The following is a 21375-nucleotide window of genomic DNA, read 5'->3' on the forward strand; positions in this document are numbered from 1 at the left end:
GTTATATTTTCTAATTGAAGAAAAAGCTGCATCTTTTTTCAAGAAATAACTTTAGTAGACTAGACCTTACATTTGATGTATTCAACCCAGGCTAATAAATTCATTTATAAACAAAACTCAGAAAATAATGCTAAATCTGAAGCAATTTTAACATATATAGAACGTTGCCTCCTTAAGTACTATGAATTGCAAATGACATACTTTTGTTATAAATTTCCTCTCTATTAATTCAGCTTTGCAAATTTGAAATTCGAATTAGCATACTGACAATATGGCATGACTAAAGAGTATAATTTCCTGGTAGTCTTATTTTATAAAGCATGAAGTTAGGGATACACACAGCTCACGTTTAGAAAACTTTTGAATATAATATTCTCAAAATCAATGTCATTTGCTGGTTTGGTATAAAGATGCTTATACTTTTGCTCTCTGTGGCTACACTTATTTAAAATCGTGAAAAAGTATCAAGCTACCTAGTAGGATGCCTCTAAAACTCTCGATGTTTCCACTAGCAGAGGGTAAGCTAGTAATATTCAAGCCCATAGCATGAACAAGTGGCTTCAAAACTTTTTGATGGACCAAAAACACTAATAAGATTAATTACTGCCTTTTCTGTATCTCAATCAAATTAGAGTTATCAAAGAGAATAGCAGATTAAATAAGAAAACTGAAGGGGAAAATGAGTCAATTTACCAATTTAATCGGCTAGCTGAGTGAAACAAAGGCCCAGTCATGACAAAATAGAGACACACCATAATCTGGTGTGTGAGGGATGAAACACAGTCATATTTTCTATGACCAAATTGTTACCATTGCTGATTAAGAACATATAGAATTAGAGCCGAAAGTAGACATGAGGCTCAAGTAGGTGAGCACTAGTCTTGAGTAACAAGCTGGCACCCAAAATTAGAATGTATTTATACTCTTACAATTTTGGCCTGTTGAAAATATAATTCTCCTACAATGTGAAACATGGAAGGAGTGACTGATTAAGATGCATTGTACACATAAATGGGTATGCTAAATGTAACACCCTTGTACAATCATTTGAAGATTTAAAAATTCTATTGCTACTATGAATTTTTATTGAATTTATAATTGTATGCACGTATGGGGTAGAATGTAATATTCCAACAGAAAAATACCATGTGCAATGCTTAAACTTAGCTAATTAAATATTAGCCTATCCATCACATCATGATTTATTCTTTTTTGTGGAGGGACACACTTTAAATTGTTTCATTGCTAATTTAAAATTTACACAACTAAAAATACAAAAAAAACCATTTACACAACTAGATGTCTCATTAGCACAGAAGGTAGTGTGCCAGTCTCATAAAATTTATATTACTCATTTGGATGCTCGTGGCTCACTCCTGTAACCAATTCAAGCTACTCAGAATGCTGAGATCTGAGGACCATGGTTCAAAGCCAGCCCAGGCAAGAAAGTCTGTGAACCTTGTATCTCTAATTAAACACCAGGAAACTGGAAGTGGTGCTGTGGCTCAAAGTGGTAGAGTGTGAACCCTTGAACAAAAAAGCCCAGGGACAGTGCCCAGGGCCTTAAATTAAAACTCCATGACTATGAAAAAAAAATCGCATTACTCTTGATTATAGTTACCTTCTGTGCCACAGATTTCAAAATGTATTTCTCCTATCTCACTGAAATGTGCTACACTGTAACCTGAAAGTCTCCATGGTCCTTGCCATGTGGTCTTTTATTGTCTCATCTTAATGACTATTTTAATAATTAGAAGCGCTTTCCTAGTTAACATCTGGCTTTGCTAATGTTCCCAAAAGGATTTTAACCACAAATTACTTTAAGAAAAGTTATCAGTTCTTTGATACTAATTCTAGGTGGTCATTACTGAATTACAGAATAGGGGAGCTGCCTAGGGAAGATTGGCTTCTAGGTAAATAGTCAGGATTTTAGAATAAATTAGTCAATTCAATATTTAAAGGTATTATTTAAGCCCTAAATTGACTCAACATCTTAAAATCGCTGGTTGTTCATGCTGATTTGCATTTTGTACTTTGTTCTAGCAGGAACAAAGTAGTAATTTTGATGTAATGGTTAGCTTATAAAAAGTAACAGAGTAGTAACATAACTCAGCAATCTCTACAAATACCTGTGTGTTTTCTTTTCTAAATAAAGTACAAGAATGCATAATAATGTGGTATAAATTTACAACTATTTACAGAGTATTTGCATTTTGTTACATATTATCAGGGATAAAGCATACAGGAAGTTAGATGCAAACAGAAAACATGATAACAGACACGCATCTTAGAGTTTTGATATCCATGGGGTCCTAAAATCAATCCCCCATCTATACCAAAGTATATGTATAAATCAACTTATCTTCTCTGCTAAACTGTAACCATAGAAGAAAGAGAGCTGAATGCAAACAAGAAAATAAATAATTAAAGGTAAGTGTAATCTATATGTTGTAATTCATTTTGCTCAGCTTTCTGCTCGTTAGGCAACGAGCCATGTGAACACAACACAGGAGGCCCAGGTCCAATTGTAGGAAACAGACTGTAAAGATATAATCTGAAAAATGAGCCCAGTGCTAATCATTCACACCTGTAATTCCAGCTACTCAGGAGGCTAAAACCTGAGGATGTTGGTTCAAAGCTGGCATGGGAAGGAAAGCCTTTGAAACTCTTTATTTTCTATTAACAACAAAAAAGCCAAAAGTGGTGCAGGGGTTCAAGTGGTGGAGTTTTAGCCTTAGGCCAAAAAAAAAAACAACCCCACAAACCTAAAGAACCAATGCTCAGGTACTGAGTTCAAGCCCTAGTACTGGCATAATTAAAAGAATAAGGAAGGAAGCCAGGGAGGAGAGAAGGGAGGGAGAGAGGGAGAAGAAAGGAAGGAAGGAAGGAAGGAAGGAAGGAAGGAAGGAAGGAAGGAAGGAAGGAAGGAAGGAAGGAAGGAAGGAAGGAAGGAAGGAAGGAAGGAAGGAAGGAAGGAAGGAAGGAAAGAAGGAAGGAAGGAAGGAAGGGAAGGAGGGAGTGAGAGAGGGAGGGAGAAAGGGAGGGAGGGAGGGAGAAAGGGAGGGAGGGAGGGAGGAAAGGAAGGAGTGAAAAAAGGAAGGAGGGAACAAAGGAAGGAAGAAAGAAAGGAAGAAAGGAACGAACGAACGAACGAAAGAAGGGAGGGAGGGAGGGAGGGAGAGAGGAAGGGAGGGAGGGAAGGAAATTGAACCTGATATTTACCTCATTTCCTTCATGTCTTACATCTTAACTTCAGATCCCCACAGATCACTCTGTTTAAAGTTTTTGATCATAACCTTGACCCCTTCCCATATACTCTGAAGTAAGCATCCCCTCTGCTGTTTTTATTTTGTACTGCATTTGTCATATTTATATGTATTTTATAATTTGCTCTCTATTTATGCTTATCATTGTTGTCAGGAAGTCTTGACCAGCTGCAAAGCTTGCTCCATATTCAGTTATAGACATATATCAACTCCCTAGCACAGGGGTGACATACTAGAAGAAAGCTAGCAATATTGATTGATTTCATGCACGGATAAATGTTCAAGCCATACCCTTAGGACATCACGTACAGAAGCGTTTGTGTTCTGTCATTTTAAGGTTTCTAATCAATGTGCTTATCTAAAAGTTATCTTTAATGTAATATTAAAAAAGGTGACCCAAAAGAAAATTCAGAATATCTCACTCTGTTTACAAACTGCAGGTTTTTTATTTTAAAAACTCAATAGAATTGTCTGTGATATCAATGCATGAAACATATGGAAGAAAGTGAGGTTTTCAAATAAAGGCCAAGATACATTCAGACACAATCAGAAGTGCTGACTTTAAGAAAGTTGACAGGAATCAATGAATTCTAGACAGATTGATTTAATGCACTGCAGGTTCTTAGCAGCTAGATGAGAATGTCTAATTGATAGTTACTCAGTTCTTAAAATTGGGCTTATGCCATAGGCTGACATATTAACATAACACCAAATCGCTCTTGTTCTAATAGCTAATAAAACAATTACAGTAAAGACTAATCATTCTTATTCTTGCCTAAATCAGACATGATGAGCTAATATCATATTTTGAAGAACTCTCTGCACACTAACTATGCCAAAATTTAATGAAGTGGCAGAGATCTCAAAATACACAGAAATTACACTGAGAAGTTGGTCAATCGGTATGTTCACAATGCACATGTGTCTATGAAGTTCCTAGCAAGGAGGTAGAAAATTGCATTTATACAGCAAATCTCATCACTTGGAAAGTATGTTGAAACATTTTTAAAAGCATACAGTGGGACAGTAACCATTGCCAAACTGATTCACCCATTATTTATTACAAACTGAGACAAAATGTTACATGTATTAGAGCAATTTAGCCTAACACTGATGGCTCCCATCTGTTATCCTAGTCACTCAGGTGGCTGCAGTCTAAGGACTATGATTTGAGGACAGTCCTAGTCCTGTCAAAAAGTTTGTCAGAATTATCACTTAATTAACCATCAGCAAGCCAAACATGGAATGGTGCTTCACATAATAAAGTTCCCACTTTTGGCAAAACAAACAAACAAAGAACCCAAAGATCAGAGTTCAGGCAGTGACCTCAGACCCCAGGACAGGTACACAGAAAACAAAAACAAAACAAAGAGAAAAATAGACAAAAAATTTAGAGCAATTTTATATAATCATAGGAAAACCACCAATGAGATTAATACTAATAGTAATTAACAAATTAAACTTAATGAAGTATACAACTTCAAAACTCCTAAAGAAAATGTGAGCCAAGCCCTTACAAATTCAAGACTATGTTATTAAATATAAATATAAAGTACATGCTAATGAAAGTAGGATGCTTTTAAAACTTTAAATATATTTGCCTCTAAGAGAAATTTAGAGCTTATATGTATGGCCTGAGTAAGTTCACACAATGACTGGAAGGAAAATTCATATTTAAAAATCTTTCACATTTATTTTTTAAAAAACTCTTCTATACAACATAATAAATAAGTATAAAGATTGTCTTTGGGAATTAACTGAATGAAAATACTTTAATTTTCTCACTGTCAGTATACAAGAACTTCACTGTAATACTTTGGCTCTTTGCTTTCAAATATTTTAATCAAATTATAATGCAGTAATTCAAGCTCTTCCATATGTGCTATGAAGAAGCATTTATTTATATAACTGGTGTGAACAGACATTTTTCTCCTCTTAATGTAATTTTGCAATGGGCAACATTGCTACTTGTCTATATCCATTCATCTTCTGTCTTACTAACACAGGTGATACCTAAAAAATGATTCTTTGATGCTCATTGCAAGAACTATTATGATTATAGGCCTGTACCGATAATCTCTGAATTTTTTTAAGTTCTCCTAATAAATCTATTCAGGGTAGAAGTAGCATATTTCACAAATCTTCAAAACTTATTTACAGTTTCATATATTTCATGCCAGTATTTTCTGAGGATTCTAATTTCTAATGAGTTCAAAATATGTAGCAATGTCTTCACAAAATTTATATTGATGGTGATTTATAATCTCAAATATTCTGACATTCATGTATCTGAAACCTGATATTGATTTATTTGTAAAGAACAATTTATGGCAAATATTGACAGCTTTGTGAAAACACAAGCAGATATAAGAACTATTCATGAACTACACAATTTCTGCAAGATATTTTTTCCTTCCAAAAAATATTATCTGCAAATCACAAACATCCATTCTGTATGTGTGAACACTGTTTATATAAGCTAAAACTGCAACCTAGGACCTAAAAACATATTTTCTAGTCAAGGATAAACTCTTCTAATTCATAAGTATTAACTTATGTATAATATCAAGTGAAAATAATAGACAATGTTTCTAGGTTCTGGGGAAAATTACACTACAGATGAATCACATTCTTCCAAATAGATATATAGCTCAACACCCTTAAAATGCTTTACTTATTTCTAATTTGTTTGTTTAATGTATTTTTCTCCTGCATTTTTCACATGGAGAATAGCCAAACATTTGTAACTACAGTTATGGCTATTTTCCCTAATAAGTTTCCAGACATGTAGTCAGTAATTAAGTTATTAGTTACTTATGATGGTTATATCTTAGAATATACTTAGGAACTATGGAATCTTCGTGACAGATTACTTTTCAGTCTTAAGGACCCAAATCATAACAAACACTTCCTTAATAGGATTGTTCAAGGACCCTTTACTAAGAAGGCTTCACTCCTTCACCTTAATTCAGTCCTGGAGACTCTATTATTGAGTGCCACATGTGTGCACAAGCTAGAAATAAAGATTTCTATGAGGAAGATTATGTTGATGGCTTCATCTAAAAGGTATTTTTTTGGGGGCGGGGGGCAGTCCTGGGCCTTGGACTCAGGGGCTAAGCACTGTCTCTGGCTTCTCTTTGCTCAAGGCTAGCACTCTGCCACTTGAGCTACAGTGCCACTTCTGGCCGTTTTCTATATATGTGGTGCTAGGGAATCGAACCCAGGGCTTTATGTATACGAGGCAAGCACTCTTGCCACTAGGCCATATCCCCAGCCCCTAAAAGATATTTTTTTTAATTTCTGTGTTGACAAAATGAAATACTTTTGGTGTAAGAAATTAAGAACACTGTGAAGTATGTAAAGGCAACTATCAAGGAGGCTAAAGACAACTTTGTTTGTAAACCAAACTGTTCACTATGTGGTTATTTCCCCAGAGGTACCATTCATTCCTCAGTAACCAATTCTTACAAGCAGCTACTGATAGCCTGACGTAAATCTGACAGCACTATATGAGATCCAGGCATTTTAATTTATGTTTAGTCATTCAACAAGTTAAAATTCAGGCTCCCAAGTAACATTTCCTTAAAAGGAGTGAAATGGAATATTTGAGTCTAAATGTATAAGTGTTTGCCCCCATCTTTGTATTAAGAAAAGATTACTGTAAATGAAAGCCCAGACTCTCATAAAGGTCATGTGATTGTAAACAAATAGCTTTAACTTCATGAATTCAGTTAATTTACTTAAAATGGAGGACTCTGAAATACAGGAATTCTAATTCACCTATTACCCCTGGGTGGTATGAAGCTATAAGAGTGAAATACAATCTGGTCGAGATTCAATCTTATTGAAAATATGTCTGACTTGCATATTTAGAAATTCAGAGGTTCTTACTTGTAGAATATATATTGGGCATATATTCAAACCAATAATACATAGATATGTTTTGAAAAAATTAAACAAGGGAAAAGCAAGTTGATTTTTTTTTCTTTTTTTGCCAGTCCTGGGGCTTGAACTCAGAACCTGGGCACTAAGCCTCTTCTTGCGTAAGGCTAGCACTCAACCACTTGAGCCACAGCACCACTTGTGGCCTTTTCTGTTTATGTGGTACTAAGGAATCGAACCCAGGGCTTCATGCATGCCAGACAAGCACTCTACCATTAAGCCACATTCCCAGCCCAACAACTTGAAAAGAGATAAATACTGAATCTCTTGTGGTAAATTCTTTGATAGCATTATAAAAATTATTTTCTTTCAAAAATAAATGTTGACATTGTTTAATATATAACTGAAATTCAAGATATATAGAACATTGATATTTAGGATATTTATCTATCTGGAATATACATTAAAACAAATCACTTTGACAATAAATAATTATTTAGAAAAAAAACAAATAGGATAGAAAAATTTTAAAGTGTTGCATAGATCTTAGTAATTTTTTTAATTAGGTAAGCCAGGCATAGTGGTTCCACTCGTTGGTAGGTACAGATAGTGGTTGAGGGCAGATGGGACATTAAAGTTCTTGAGATATCTCAACTATCTCAGTCAATGACCGAGGGGAAAACACAATGGCAAGGCACAGTGGCATGTGTGTATGTCACTTCAAGCACGGAAGGGAAGTGCAAAGAGAAAGGTGGTACTACAGGCTGGCCTGCACAAATACAGAATGACACCCCAACTGGAAAATAATCTGTGCAAAAATGGGTGGCTCAAGTAGTAAATTTCCAGCTTTGTATATGTAGTGCCCCTCTAAAGTGAATCTCTGTACCATCAAAAACAAAACAAAACAAAAATAGCAAAAAAGGTCAGGTGCTGGTGGCACTTGCTTGTAATTTTAATCTCCTGGGAGCCTGAGATTGAAGGATCACAGTTTGAAGCCAGCCTGGGCAGGAAAGTTCTTGAGATTCTTATCTTCAATTAACCACCAAAAAGTAGAAGTCATGCTGTGGCCCAAAGTGGTAGAGTACCAGCTTTGAGCAAAAGAGCTCAGGGGCAATGCTCAGGCCCTGAGTTCAAGCTTCAGGATTAACAAAGGAAAGAAAAAGAGGCGGGAGAAGGAAAGAAGCAAGGAAGGAAGGAAGGAAGGAAGGAAGGAAGGAAGGAAGGAAGGAAGGAAGGAAGGAAGGAAGGAAGGAAGGAAGGAAGGAAGGAAGGAAGGAAGGAAGGAAGGAAGGAAGGAAGGAAGGAAGGAAGGAAGGAAGGAAGGAAGGAAGGAAGGAAGGAAAGAAGGAAGGGAGGGAGGGAGGGAGGGAGGGAGGGAGGGAGGGAGGGAGGGAGGGAGGGAGGGAAGGAAAGAGAGAAGACACAGAAATATTTAAAAATATTTCTGCTAAAATCCAAAACTTTTTAAAATTCTCAATGAAAGGCAAGTAGTTCTACATTAAATATGTCAATACAGTTTGCTAAGCAACAGAAAAAATGACATCCTCTTTTATATTACTTAATCTATTAAGGATTTGCAGATAAGCATGCCTTATCATTACACTATGTGGCTTCAAAACACTTGACATTATCTGTATTCTGTTCCTCTGGTCAATAAAGTGCTAGCAATGACAACGATTAAATGTTTACATAGAAGGAATAATCACTGAGTTAGATTCGGAATGAAGATAGTACCTTTCCTACCCAGGAGGAAGTTTAAAGTCATAAGCCTAAGGACGTGTAAATTTCATAGCTCTTTAAGGAAAGATGGTTATGGCTGAGCAGACCCTGGTTGTTCATGCCTGTCATCCTAGCTACTTACTCAGAAGGCTGCTATCTGACGCTCTTGCTTCAGAGCCAGCCTAAAGGAGAAAGTCTCTGAGAGTCTTGTCTCTAATTCAGTAACAGGTAAGACAGAAATGGAGTTGTGTCTCAAATGTCAGAGCATGAGCTTTGAGCAAAAAACCAAGTACAGAGCCTCGGCCCTGATTTCAAACCCCAGGACTGGCACAGACACATACAATGTTTATATAACATAAAAGTAAGAAATCATAAAAAGAATCTTTTTTGAAACTTTTGCCTAGATTAAACAGTAGATATCAAAATTTAAATAAAAGAAAAGCAGAGTATGTCAGTTTTTAAAAAACTAGTATTACTAGAAGCAATAATTGTACTAAAACATGTTTACTACCATATTTTGACAGTTCAGTGAGTATTTCACAGGAAGAAAAATACTAACTTCCAATTAAATTACTTTCTAATGCCTGCACTCAAGCCTAAGAGCTAAAATATTATTGTAAATATTGTAAATTCATCTGCAATGCTGTGTTTCCTCTTGTGTGCCTGCAAGTAAAAATAATGGGTTTGGCCCTTGGTGACTGCAAAAATAATCACTTTATTGAATTGTTAACAAATAAATTACTATTTCTAAACAATAAATTGTCTTGGTATTCTCCTATGTATCTTCCACATATCTGAAAATGTGCCAGTTCAAAAGAATGCATTACAAATATTGGTTTAAAAAATATTAATAAGGCATTGGTAGGCTAGTTGGTGCCTGTGATTATCTTTTTCAGTTCTAGAAGGTATTTCTGTGGATTGTTTAAGAGCAAAAGATGAATAATGAGCCACTAATCTCTATTTAAGTCAATACAGGGGCTCAACAGCTGCTAAAGTAAATGGACTGTTGAGGTCTGAATACCAATAACGAAGAGAAAAATGGCGTTACATGGCTACTTACATCACAGCCTAGAAGTTCAGTCTGTGTGGATTTATCCACCCTTGAAGCAAATGCCTTCTGTAAATGCTGGACTTTTTCCTGAAAAAAAGAATCACATCATGGGTGAGTCATGAATGCCTACACTCATAGTCCCCACCTGTTTAAAATTAAATTAGTGTGGGATTCATGAACTTCTTCCTGTTGTTGATGCTTCTCAACTGAGCTCAAAACTTAGATATTCATTTTCCAGGTCATAAATGTGCCAATTTACACAACTTTTCTTCTGACGAGAACTACTGAGTCTGACGCATAGTCAAATATGAAAGACGTGCTTTACTGAAAGCCGACATTCAATGCTTAATGCCTTGTTGTCTTATCATTAGTAAACTAGCAATATGTTGCCAATCATTTCAGAACATGTTTATTTAAAACCAAATGCATTTTCAATAAATGATTTAGGAAGGGAATTAAAAGCATTTGGAGTGTGTTAAATGTTTACTTAAGAAATAGCCCTGTTTACAGCTGGAGAAGTGTGCCCATTCTAGGGTGGGGATTTCACTGGGGACTGGGCCTGGCCTCCTTTACGGCACTGCCAGTGGTAGCCACAGAGTGAATGTAGGCAGACATGGTGGTGAGCCCTTCATTCTCTCTGCTCCCTGGCCCTGTGGTGCTAGGACCTCTCCCCACCTCCATCATTCCCTTCCAGGAGTCTCAGCTACTCAACATATCACTTGTCCCTATCCTAGAAAACCAGTGTTAGGAGCAATAATATTTTTATTTTTGCTTGGGAGCTTGGGAGCCTGCTAAGGAGGGGACCCTAACTACCCTTGCCTTGTTCCCAACCAGGGTTCTAGCCCTCTTTCCCCGAGTACCTCCAGCCTGTCCTTCCCTCCCGGGTACTGCTGGCTCTTGTCCTAGGTGGATCTCTTGGTTATTCCTCCCTTTGACTAGCTCTTCCCCTCACCCCCGCCCCCCCACCCTCCCGCCAAATCTGTCTGGTTAGCCCCAGACTTAGCCACTGGGAGTCCAAGGTCTAGCAAGCTCAGAACAGTGAAGCTTTGTTACTCAACTGCCTAGGCCAGCAGATTTGGGAGGTGGAGGCCCAGAGATACTGCCTCTGACCCTCACCTGCCTCACCCCAGCTTTGAGGTCAGGGACTCCTGTCTGGAGAATGCTCTTGGCCAGAAGCCTGGAGGGGAGAGGGAGGGAGAGAGAGGATCCACAGCTCCCATTTAGGAATGAACCCACCTCAGTTGCCTGAGGCCCCCCTTCCTAGGGCCGCACAGGGTACCTGAAGTTACACACACACACACACACACACACACACACACACACACACACACACACATTGTTTTTCCCAGTCAAGACCATACGAGGAAAGAAGCTGATTTGGGGGCATTTTAGAGAAATCTTGTGCCCGGGAGCTTCTTGCCCTCAGCGGGGGAGGGCATTCCAGTGGCCTCCTGACTTGAGTGGGGCAGATTTGGTTGTGAGGGAGGTTTTAAGCTAGGCAAAGGTTAGTTTAAAATACTAGTTAACTGATTTTCTCTTTATTTTCTTTTTTTTTGCAGAGAAGCTGGTAATGTAGGACCTACATGTGAACAACTTTATATGAATTTTTTTTGTACGTGGTTTACTTGGGTTGATATAATACATTATATTTAAGTTCCTTGAACATTGGATCCCCTAATGTGTGAATGACTGAGGCTTTGTAAATTAAGGGACTTTTGTGTGACTAAAGTTATTTGATGAGGGTCAAAGAAGCCATACGTGATTGGGGGAAAAAAATATTTGGGTGTAACATTTTAAAATTTCTTTACTCTCCCCAGGAACGAATTTTCAGGATAGTAGTTGACAGTCAAAACAAATAAACAGCCAGGCACTGGTGGCTCATACCTATAATCCTCCCTACTTTCAAAACTAGGCTGAGCAGGAAAGTCCTTGAGACTCTTATCTCCAATTAACCACCAGTAAACTGGAAGTGAAGCTGTGCCTCAAAATCGGTGGAGCACTAGCCAGAAGCAAAAGAGTTCAGGGACACAACGAGGCCCTGAGGTTTAGCCTCAGGACAGAAAGAAAGCAAGAATGCAAGCAAGCAAGCAACAAAGAAAAAGGGAAAGGAAAAAAACAACTTATTGTTTGAACTATAACACACTTATATATTTAAATATTTACTGAGGCTTCTATTAAGGGTAAGGAAGGGAATCAGTGGTGGAGGGGAGAGGAGGGAAGGGGAGACATTTTGTGTGGATGGAACAGGAAGCCCTTGTCAGAAATATTGGGGTGTGTGTGTGTGTGTGATAGAACATTGCTTACATAACATAAAAGTAAGGAATAATAAAAAGAATGCCTTTGTAACCCTCCCTCAGGTTCAACAATAGATAACAATTTAAATTAAACGCATCACTACTAGCCATATGGTTCAATATTTTCCCTGTGCAGTACTGACTGTCAGAAGACCCAGCTGGGGCTGCCTCATGTCAAGCCACTGCTTATACTAAGGATACACTAGGCAGTGCACCACATCTCCCTTTTGTAACTGTTCCCTAGAGATCTGAAATGCTGGCATCTGCTACCAGTTCACAATATGTCCAGGTAAGTCCACAGAGTCATCCAAGCAATGGCCCTGGGTAGCTGGCTGCTGGAAAACATAAGCTTGAATATTCCTTGAGTTGATTACATATGGGTTCAGTGGCTGAGGAATAGAACTTGGGTAGATATAAGCTAGGCTGGACTTGAGCCAAGGCTGGCTCCCTCTATATTGCTCAGTGACTGCACAGAATGTCCAAACGCAATCTGTAATTTGAACATCCTTTTCCAAGTCATGAGCAGAGTGTAATTGCTTAGTGAGTCTCCGCTCGTGATTTTGGCCTGAGACTCACAAATGTCAGCAGCTGGCTTGTTTACTGAGACACTTCCACTGTGATGCTCCCCACACCTCAGGAAAAACACTAGGAGTTGGTTTTTTTAAATGGCAGAAATGAGCAGAAACTGGAGATTCATTTTATGTGTGTATATTTAAAAATGAGTCAGAAGAGTACAGGCAAACAGAGAGAAGAAATGTCAGTAATCAATAAAGCAAACACGTAGAAAATGACTTGTTTTTGTTGGACCTCAGGATTCCTGAACTAGGAAATTTCCCAACAGCTTTTCTCCACCACTTTTTGAATTACGTGTACGTGATTTTTTTTAAATAAGAAATGTGGCTACATTTATAACCCAGGACCCTTTATATTGTTCTAGATTACCTAGCTAGGTTATATAAGCTGAAAATGAATAGATTTAAGAAAGAAATCAGTCAAGAATATGTATAAGGAGTAAATATCATTACAGATTGAAATTATTATGAATAGTCATACCAGATGGTTACATATGACAATCTAGAGGCAAAGCATATGGAGTTTTGATTTGTTTTTTTTCCTATTAAATAAGAATTTTATCAGGATCTACACTTTTATTCTAATATCATTATTGTAGTTGCTAGGTTTGTTCAAACAACACATTGCACTATTTGCACTTACCAGAGAAGTTTTAATAATAGTGCATTAAGCAAATATTTATTTATTTCCCCACTGAATTTGGCTGGCTAATGATACATTTCTTATAGCACAGGGCTTTTACCCATAAAGTGCATCCAATTAAGAAAATACTTTTAATGGGGGAAATGAAGACAAGAACCTTGAGTGAGATATATTAGATATTAGGAAGCTTCTTAGAAGTTAAGAACAGCATGTCGATTTTATGGCATTTGTCCTTCCATCTTGAAGACATCAAGTAATTCCATCTGTGAAATATATTTCACAGAAACATCTTCACATTCTATGTACTGCCTGTCGTGTTCTAGCTCACTCCTGCAAGCAGGGGCTGAGAATCATGATTGTGTATGGGTGTTGGTTGTGTTCAATAGAGCACCAGCTTATTGCAGTAGCATCTGCACTGGGTTACAGAGATCTCCTTCCAAGAGTATGCCTACTCAGAACCTGAGAATATGATCTTATTTTCAGTCAAGATCTTTGCAGTTATAACCAGGATGGTCCAGGAAGAAGCTCATGGGCTCTTGCACTGGGTGGGAGGATGGCCACTTTCCTGTGGCCACAATAACTCCAGTGGGTCACTTTGATTCAAACAGCAATGACGGGGACCTCATATGCCTGTATTGCAACCTAAATTTTCTACTTTGTGGTTGGTTGTGCAACTAGGAGGACAAAGAATGATTTTGTTCCCTTTTATACTACATGGCACACTCAAACATGTTGGATCAATTTGAAATAACAAAGTACAGATATTGTTATTAGGAAGATCAAGCAGAGTTCCATCAGTGTTGACCAATAGAAAAGGCATAAATCCTCAATTCAACTTTGTAAGTTATTTCTCTTTTAAGAAAATGTGCTAATCACCAGTCTCTCACACCTGTCATTTTAGCTACTGCAGAGACTGAGTTGTGAGAATCATGGTCCAGAGCCAAAGGGGGAAGAAAAGTCCATGAGATTCTGAGCTCCAAGTAATGACGGGAAAGCCAGAAGTGGAGCTGTGGCTCAAATGGATGACTCTCCGGACTTACCTAGACATACTGTGAGCTGGTAGCAGATGCCAGCATTTCAGATCTGTAGGGAGCAGTCAGAAAAGGGAGATTTGGTGCATTACTTAGTATATCCTTAGTATAAACAGAGGCTTGACATGAGGCAGCCCCAGCTGGGTCTTCTGACAGTCAGTACTACTGAACAGGAAAACTGTTGAACCATAAGACTAGAATGATAGCCTTGAACAAAAAAGCTAAGGGACAGCAGAGCCGACTTTACCCTTCAATTTTGCTCTGAGTGCAAGCTCTAGGAATGGAAAAACCAACAACAACAACAGAAATCTTGTATCATGAAAACCAAAAACTGAGCTGCCATGAAAGTTTGAAATTATGTTAGAGATTCTTCAAGCTTTTGATTGATTGATTGATTGATTGAACATTTATAGAGGAAGACTGGGATGTAACAGCCTCTTCAATTAATCACTGGTTTCAAAGTAAAAGGTATTTTAAAGAAAATTCATTGTAGGGGCTGTGAGCATTTTATTTTATGGTATTGATACAATTTCAGTATATATATATTAATTTTTTCTTATAATAAAGTGTGAAGTACCACAGAATTCTTCAAGGCAGCCATTCATTTCTAGTAATGTGCTGATGACAACATTCTCTACAAGCATAATGCAGACAAGAAGATGCAGGAACGCTTGCAGAGTCAGCATAGTATGACAGGCTGACAATCAACTAGTAAACAAAGGACAGCATGAATCACACTTCACCAGACAACTTGAACACACTGATCAAACTTCACTGACCAGCTCAAGAAACCTTGAATGCTGTAAAATACATTATCCTTCAATTTTCCTTCAGCACATTCATAAGCAAAAACAGAACAAGTACAAAATGACATACAACCCCAAATCTAACATGGTCATAAGCCTGAAGAAGATTAGATGTGACTAGAGGAATTACTGGGTTGCTCCAGATGCCTGTGTATTTATTTATTAAATAGAGATGGTGGGCAAAGACCCTGAAAGCTGGAATTTCTCAATTCTGAAATGTTTCATGAGTATCCAAAATGTATCCATTCATTTATTAGTAATTATGTAACATTGAACTATAGGAATTAGATTTGCAATTAGAAATAGAATAAACCATTATTGTGCTGTAATAGTACACTATTCTGAGCCCAGAAGCTTCTCTTATGATAGGATTACATCCCAATAAATCTGTTGTGAGCTGTAAATATAATGAGTCAAAAACACATGTAATATGACTAACTGCTGAACAGCACAGTTTAGGCACACATCGCCTTTGGATTGTTTCTACCTCCCTGGAGATCACATGACTGAACGTGATGGCAGCTAGCCCGCTCACACTGCCCAGAATGCCAGCACCATCACCATGTGTCCCTCGAGCCAAGGAACATCAAGATTCAGGTTGTTTTCTATTTGATGACTGTCATTCTTGCACCACTGAAAACTCAAATACACCCATCAATGAAACTGATCTTCAGTAAAGGCAACCTGCATTTTGATTTTCCAAATAACAATTTCTAGGACACTTCTGTCTCACTGGAGCCAGTGAGCCTTGTTTATGCAGAGCTCAAGTCTTGACAGTAACGTAATTCCACCTTGCAGTTTGCACAAGAGGCTCTGTGCAAAAGACTGTGACTTGTACACTCCAGATAACCTCATATGTAGCCTTCCTATGTACTAAACAGCGCAGGTGGTTCCAATGCTCATGTCCATAAGGAGAATTGAACTCTCTACTCCTCAGGAAGAGAGAAATTTGCAATCGAAAGAGACCTATTCAATGGAAGGGCAAATATTACAAAGAAATTAGGAGTTTGCAAAGGCTAAGTACCTAGTGGTTAGGTACTAAATACAAGTCTTTAAGACCAGAGTTGTTTCCTGTTAGAAAGTCATTTTAACTTTAAAAAACTGAAATTTTGAATATAAATTATATGTGTGATGATAATCTGTGTGAATTTATTATAATACCTTGGCAATTATTCTTAATTACTTTCATTCAGATCACTGGAGAGTATTTTTTTTACTCAGGCTCTTTTTCCTAATGAATAATACTTAAATATAAAATAATATTAAAGCACACTACTCTTAAAACCAGACAATATGTTGAAAATGTAAAATTGTTTGTTTTTTGAATTTTTATTATTTTGTTTACGATTGTGCCAATACGTTTGCTGGAGTTCTGGAGCCTCATATGCTTGCTTAGCTTTTTGCTCAGAGACAAAGGTCTACCACTTGAGCCACACCTCCAGTTCTCTCTCTCTCTCTTTTTTTTTCTGGTTGCTTAGAGATGAGTCTCTACATTTGTCTATCCCAGTCTGGCTTCCAACCCTGATTCTCAAATCTCTGCCTCCTAAGTAGCTAAGTTTATAGGTATGGGTGAGATATGTCTAACTAAAGCTCTATTTATTATACACACAATATTCCCACACAGTCACTTAAAGATACCTAAAATTAAAAATATAATTTCCTTCTCCACCACTGTAGTTTCACTGATTTACATTCTTCCCTGTTTCAACTTTTATTTGTTTTTGAGATTAGAACAACTGTAGATATAATTTCCTGTCTGGTGACTTGTTATACTTAGATACTTGTGAAAAAAAATTAACATCCTTTATCTCTTTCTGCTTTACCCAACCTTAAACAGAATTGACTCTGTATAGATCTAGTGATGTCAGAGGCTTATGAACCAAAGTTGACTCCTCATAACAAGAATTCATTAGTCAGCTACAGCTCAGCAAGCCCAGATTATGAAACATAACATGACACTTACCATTCTTGTTCATATTACAACTAAAAGCTTTCCAACTTTAGATAGTTTATACCATAAGTCATACGACCTACCGGACATACACACTGCCATATCCTCCCTGAGCCCAAATCAAAGCATATTCTAAACACAATGTGTCACCTTTTATTATGTTTTAGGTCCCCTTTGTCCCTGACAGACATGGAAGTATTTCCCAGTAAAGACACCATGAGTGGGACTGGGAATATGGCGTAGGGATAAAGTGTTCGCCTTGTATACATGAAGCCCTGGGTTCGATTCCTCAGCACCACATATATAGAAAAAGCCAGAAGTGGCACTGTGGCTCAATTGGTAGAGTGCTAGCCTTGAGCAAAAAGTAGCCATGGATAGTGCTCAGGCCCTGAGTTCAAGCCCCAGTACTGGCAAAAATAAAAGACACCATGAGTGGGGCTGGGCAATTCTCATGCCATGATCCTCTCTTCCAAGTTCTAAGACATCTTCAGAAACCCCAGATACATCTTTCCCTCTGTGCTCACAACCAGAGGTTACTCAGGTCCTCAGTCAACTGAATGAGTGTTCTCCAAAATCACTGCAATATCCTTTCAAGTCTATGCCTTCCTCCAGCTTCCTGTGGCTTAATGTATATATTGTGTTGCGGCACAACACATCTTTCCAAAATAAAATGAGCTCATGCTCGACAGATTCCTTACAAACTTGAGACTAGAGGAATGGTCTATCTCTTCCCAGGACAGTATACAACACACTTGCTCAAAAAATACTACTTCCAATGGGCACTGTTGGCACACAACTGTAATCCCAGCTACTCAGGAGGCAGACATCTGAGGATAACAGTTGGAAGCCAGCTGGGCAGGAAAGTTCCATAAGACTCTTTTTTTTAATTTAATTTAATTTTTTATTTTTATTGTCAAACTGATATACAGAGCGGTTACAGTTTCATACGTTAGGCATTGGATACATTTTTTGTACTGTTTGTTACCTCCTCCCTCATTCCCCCCTCCCCGCTCCTCCTTTCCCTTTCCCCCCATGAGTTGTTCAGTAGATTTACACTAAACAGTTTTGCAAGTATTGCTTTTGTAATCGTTTGTCTTTTTTACCCTGTGTCTCTCGATTTTAGTATTCCCTTTCATTTTTCTAGTTCTAATACCTGTGTACACGGTTTCCAATGTACCCAGATAAGATACAGAAATAGTGCAGGTACATCCACAGGAGGGAGATACAAGAGGATCATCAACAATAGAAGCTACGGTTTCACATCGCATGTTGAAAGTAATTACAACAGTGATATAACAGTCGTTTCCATAACATGGAGTTCATTTCACTTAGCATCATCTTTTGTGTTCATAGGAGCATAGCTATTGGGCTCTTGTGATCCTCTGCTGTGACTTGCCTAAACCTGTGCTAATTATTCCCTAGGAGGGAGACCATAGAGTCCATGTTTCTTTGGGTCTGGCTCACTTCACTTAGTATAATTTTTTCCAACTCCTTCCATTTCCTTACCAATGGGGCAATGTCATTCTTTCTGATTGAGGCATAAAATTCCATTGTGTATATTATCTCCAATGAACCACAGAAAACCTGAAATGGAGCTGTGGCTCAAAACAGTGGTAGAGAGCCAAAGAGCTCAAGGACAGTGCCCAAGCCTGTCAATGACAAATGACTGACTGAATGAATGAATACAGAAATAAATAAAACAGTACTGGAGAATGCTCAAGTGCTTTGGAATATTTCATTCTAAGTTGCTACATATTAATCACACCTAAACAGTGTTTGCCTAATTTTTCACGTAGCTTAGAATCGTGTGTGTGTGTGTGTGTGTGATTTAACATGTAAACACTTTAATTCATTTAATTTCTTGTTGCCCCAATGAAAGAGAAATTAGAATAATTCCTGCCATGACAGTGCAGATGGTCTGTCTTTTTATTCTTTTTAAAAGAGCCAAGTGAAGCAAACCTTAGGACATCCATTATTCTTTGGAAAATCTAATTTAGGTCTAGTCTAACATTACCAATTTCTCGTAAGACAATTTGTATACAGAATTTCGTCATAAATTTATCTTTCAGAGCCAATCAACCAATATATTCCAGGAGGAAATACCTGCCTAAATTGAGCTAGCTTTAGATTTGTTCATATTATTGACAAATTTTCTCCAAGAAATCTTTTCTAGCACCCCTAACTCTTCCTATTTGTGACAACAGCTACTAAGTTTATTGTTATGTACAGCAAAGGAATGAATAAAGCTGGCATATTTTAAAGAGTGACAATTTTATAAAAGATATGCATAGGAAATTAAATTTAATTTCAGTGTTATCTTAGTTTCAGTTCTATTAAATGCTCCTGAGGTTACTGTAATGTTGCTTCACTTTTAAATTAACATGAAGTGGTGTGTATACTTTTTTTAAAAAAAGTATGCCCATACAAGTTGAGCTTCCGATTCTATGATTAAGAATCTAGATCTATTGATCTATTAATTTTAATTGAATTTCAAAACTATTAGAGAATTTTAACACAAACACACAGAAATTGAAAAGAACTGTCCAGGTCCCTGGAGTCTCAAATATTACCAAGTAGTACTTCAGCGGGTAATAGGTTGAGCTCAGTTCAGCACCTAAAAAGCAATGTGGGTTATGGAAAGAACCATTCTTAGTACTTCTGGCATGAGAAAGAGGGCCATCAGCATCTGACAAAGAAGGAAGAAGTGAAAGAAAATTTCTAAGTATGAGAAAGGGAGAAGTAAGAAGTGGTGCTAAGGAAAAAATGAAAACTAGAAGCAGGATGAGAAGCAAGAGGAGGATAAAGGGAGGCAGGGTGGAGAAATGCTAAGGAGACTTGTACCTACAAAACAGCATAATTAATGTTTCTTGAGACAAGTGAGATATTGGTCCACATGTACAACTCAAAATTTCAGTGGACAAAATTCTGGTAATGTTTTTTCCATCACATCTGTACTTTAAAAACATTGTTTTGTCAAATACTTGAATCTATAGACTAAGGTCATTTAACTTGTGGAAATGTTCATTGGTAGTGCCAGTCATCACCATAAAACCTATCAATAAAATTATTCTGTCTTCTGCAAATAAGGTCCAACATCATTTCTGTCCCTTCAAGGTGTATCTCTTCTCTCTTCTGAATTCTAATAGTAAGAGATAGGATACACAAACAAGCAAAAAAGGTTAGGGAGGGTAGGATAAACTAATGAAAGGAACTGAATCTAGCAAGTATCAATTACCATTTAGCATTGGCGTCACTGGCAAATCTTATATAAGGCTAAATGCCCAGGTTAATATGTTTTCATTTTCCTTCTCCTCTCTTTATTTTTAGCAATACTAGGGTTTGAACTCAAGACTTCCTACTTGCTAGGTAAAAACTCTGCCACTCAGCCACATCTCCAGACCTCGTGTTTCCATTTTTACATAAATATGTGCATTGTATAAACAACTGGTCTTTGGATGGCTGTGAGGCTTTAAAGACACAAGGAGGAGGGAATGAGATTCAGATTCAGAGCAAGTACTTTGCATGCAAATACTTGCCAGTGCAAAGTACTTTGCAAGTACTTAGCTCTGAGTTGAATCCTCTCCAGCAACAGCTACAAAAGGTAAAGTGGTTTAATCTATTAAAATAATGTGTGGAGGCATCGCTTCTATTGCTTAGGCCATAAGACATGCAATATTAGAAATGCTCAATTGTAACAATTTTTGAATGAGATTTCAAAAGTCTTACCACATGTGACCTATTGAACCTGTGTTTTAAATTTGGAGATTTCTTTTAAAACCACACATAAACAAAGTTCCACAAAGATTTATTATTGGATGCTTGGCATTTTCACAATTCTCAAAGTGTCCTTTCAAAAGAATATTTATAAGGTCAGGTTTTAGAACATCTACTTAAATCAGAACTTTTTCTTTATAAAAGAGGCACAGATTTTTCTGTTTTTACACTATTTTCTAGATATAATGTGATTATATGTAAGAATCATAAAATTTCCAAAAGAACATGAAAGGATATAAACCACCAAGTGGGAATTGTTTCCACAAGTAAGTATATATTGAACATAGATGTAAGTTCACCACACACATCAACACATACACACCAGCACACACATACACACACAAATTTAGGTGTTCAACAAGATGCTGAACTCACTGCAACCATCA

The 21375-nt window shown here is 37.4% G+C and overlaps 1 protein-coding gene across 1 annotated transcript in view; it reads right to left on the bottom strand.

Moving 5' to 3' along the window:
• The window catches only part of Ccser1 (coiled-coil serine rich protein 1), a 671676-nt gene that overhangs the window by 306563 nt on the left and 343738 nt on the right, over positions 1 to 21375 (bottom strand). Inside the window, exon 10 of the mRNA XM_048333671.1 lies at positions 9928 to 10005. Within this exon, the coding sequence (XP_048189628.1) occupies positions 9928 to 10005 (78 nt within the window). The remainder of the gene's footprint in view (positions 1 to 9927; positions 10006 to 21375) is intronic.

Source organism: Perognathus longimembris, chromosome 24, assembly GCF_023159225.1.
Source record: "Perognathus longimembris pacificus isolate PPM17 chromosome 24, ASM2315922v1, whole genome shotgun sequence".
NCBI lineage: Eukaryota > Metazoa > Chordata > Mammalia > Rodentia > Heteromyidae > Perognathus > Perognathus longimembris.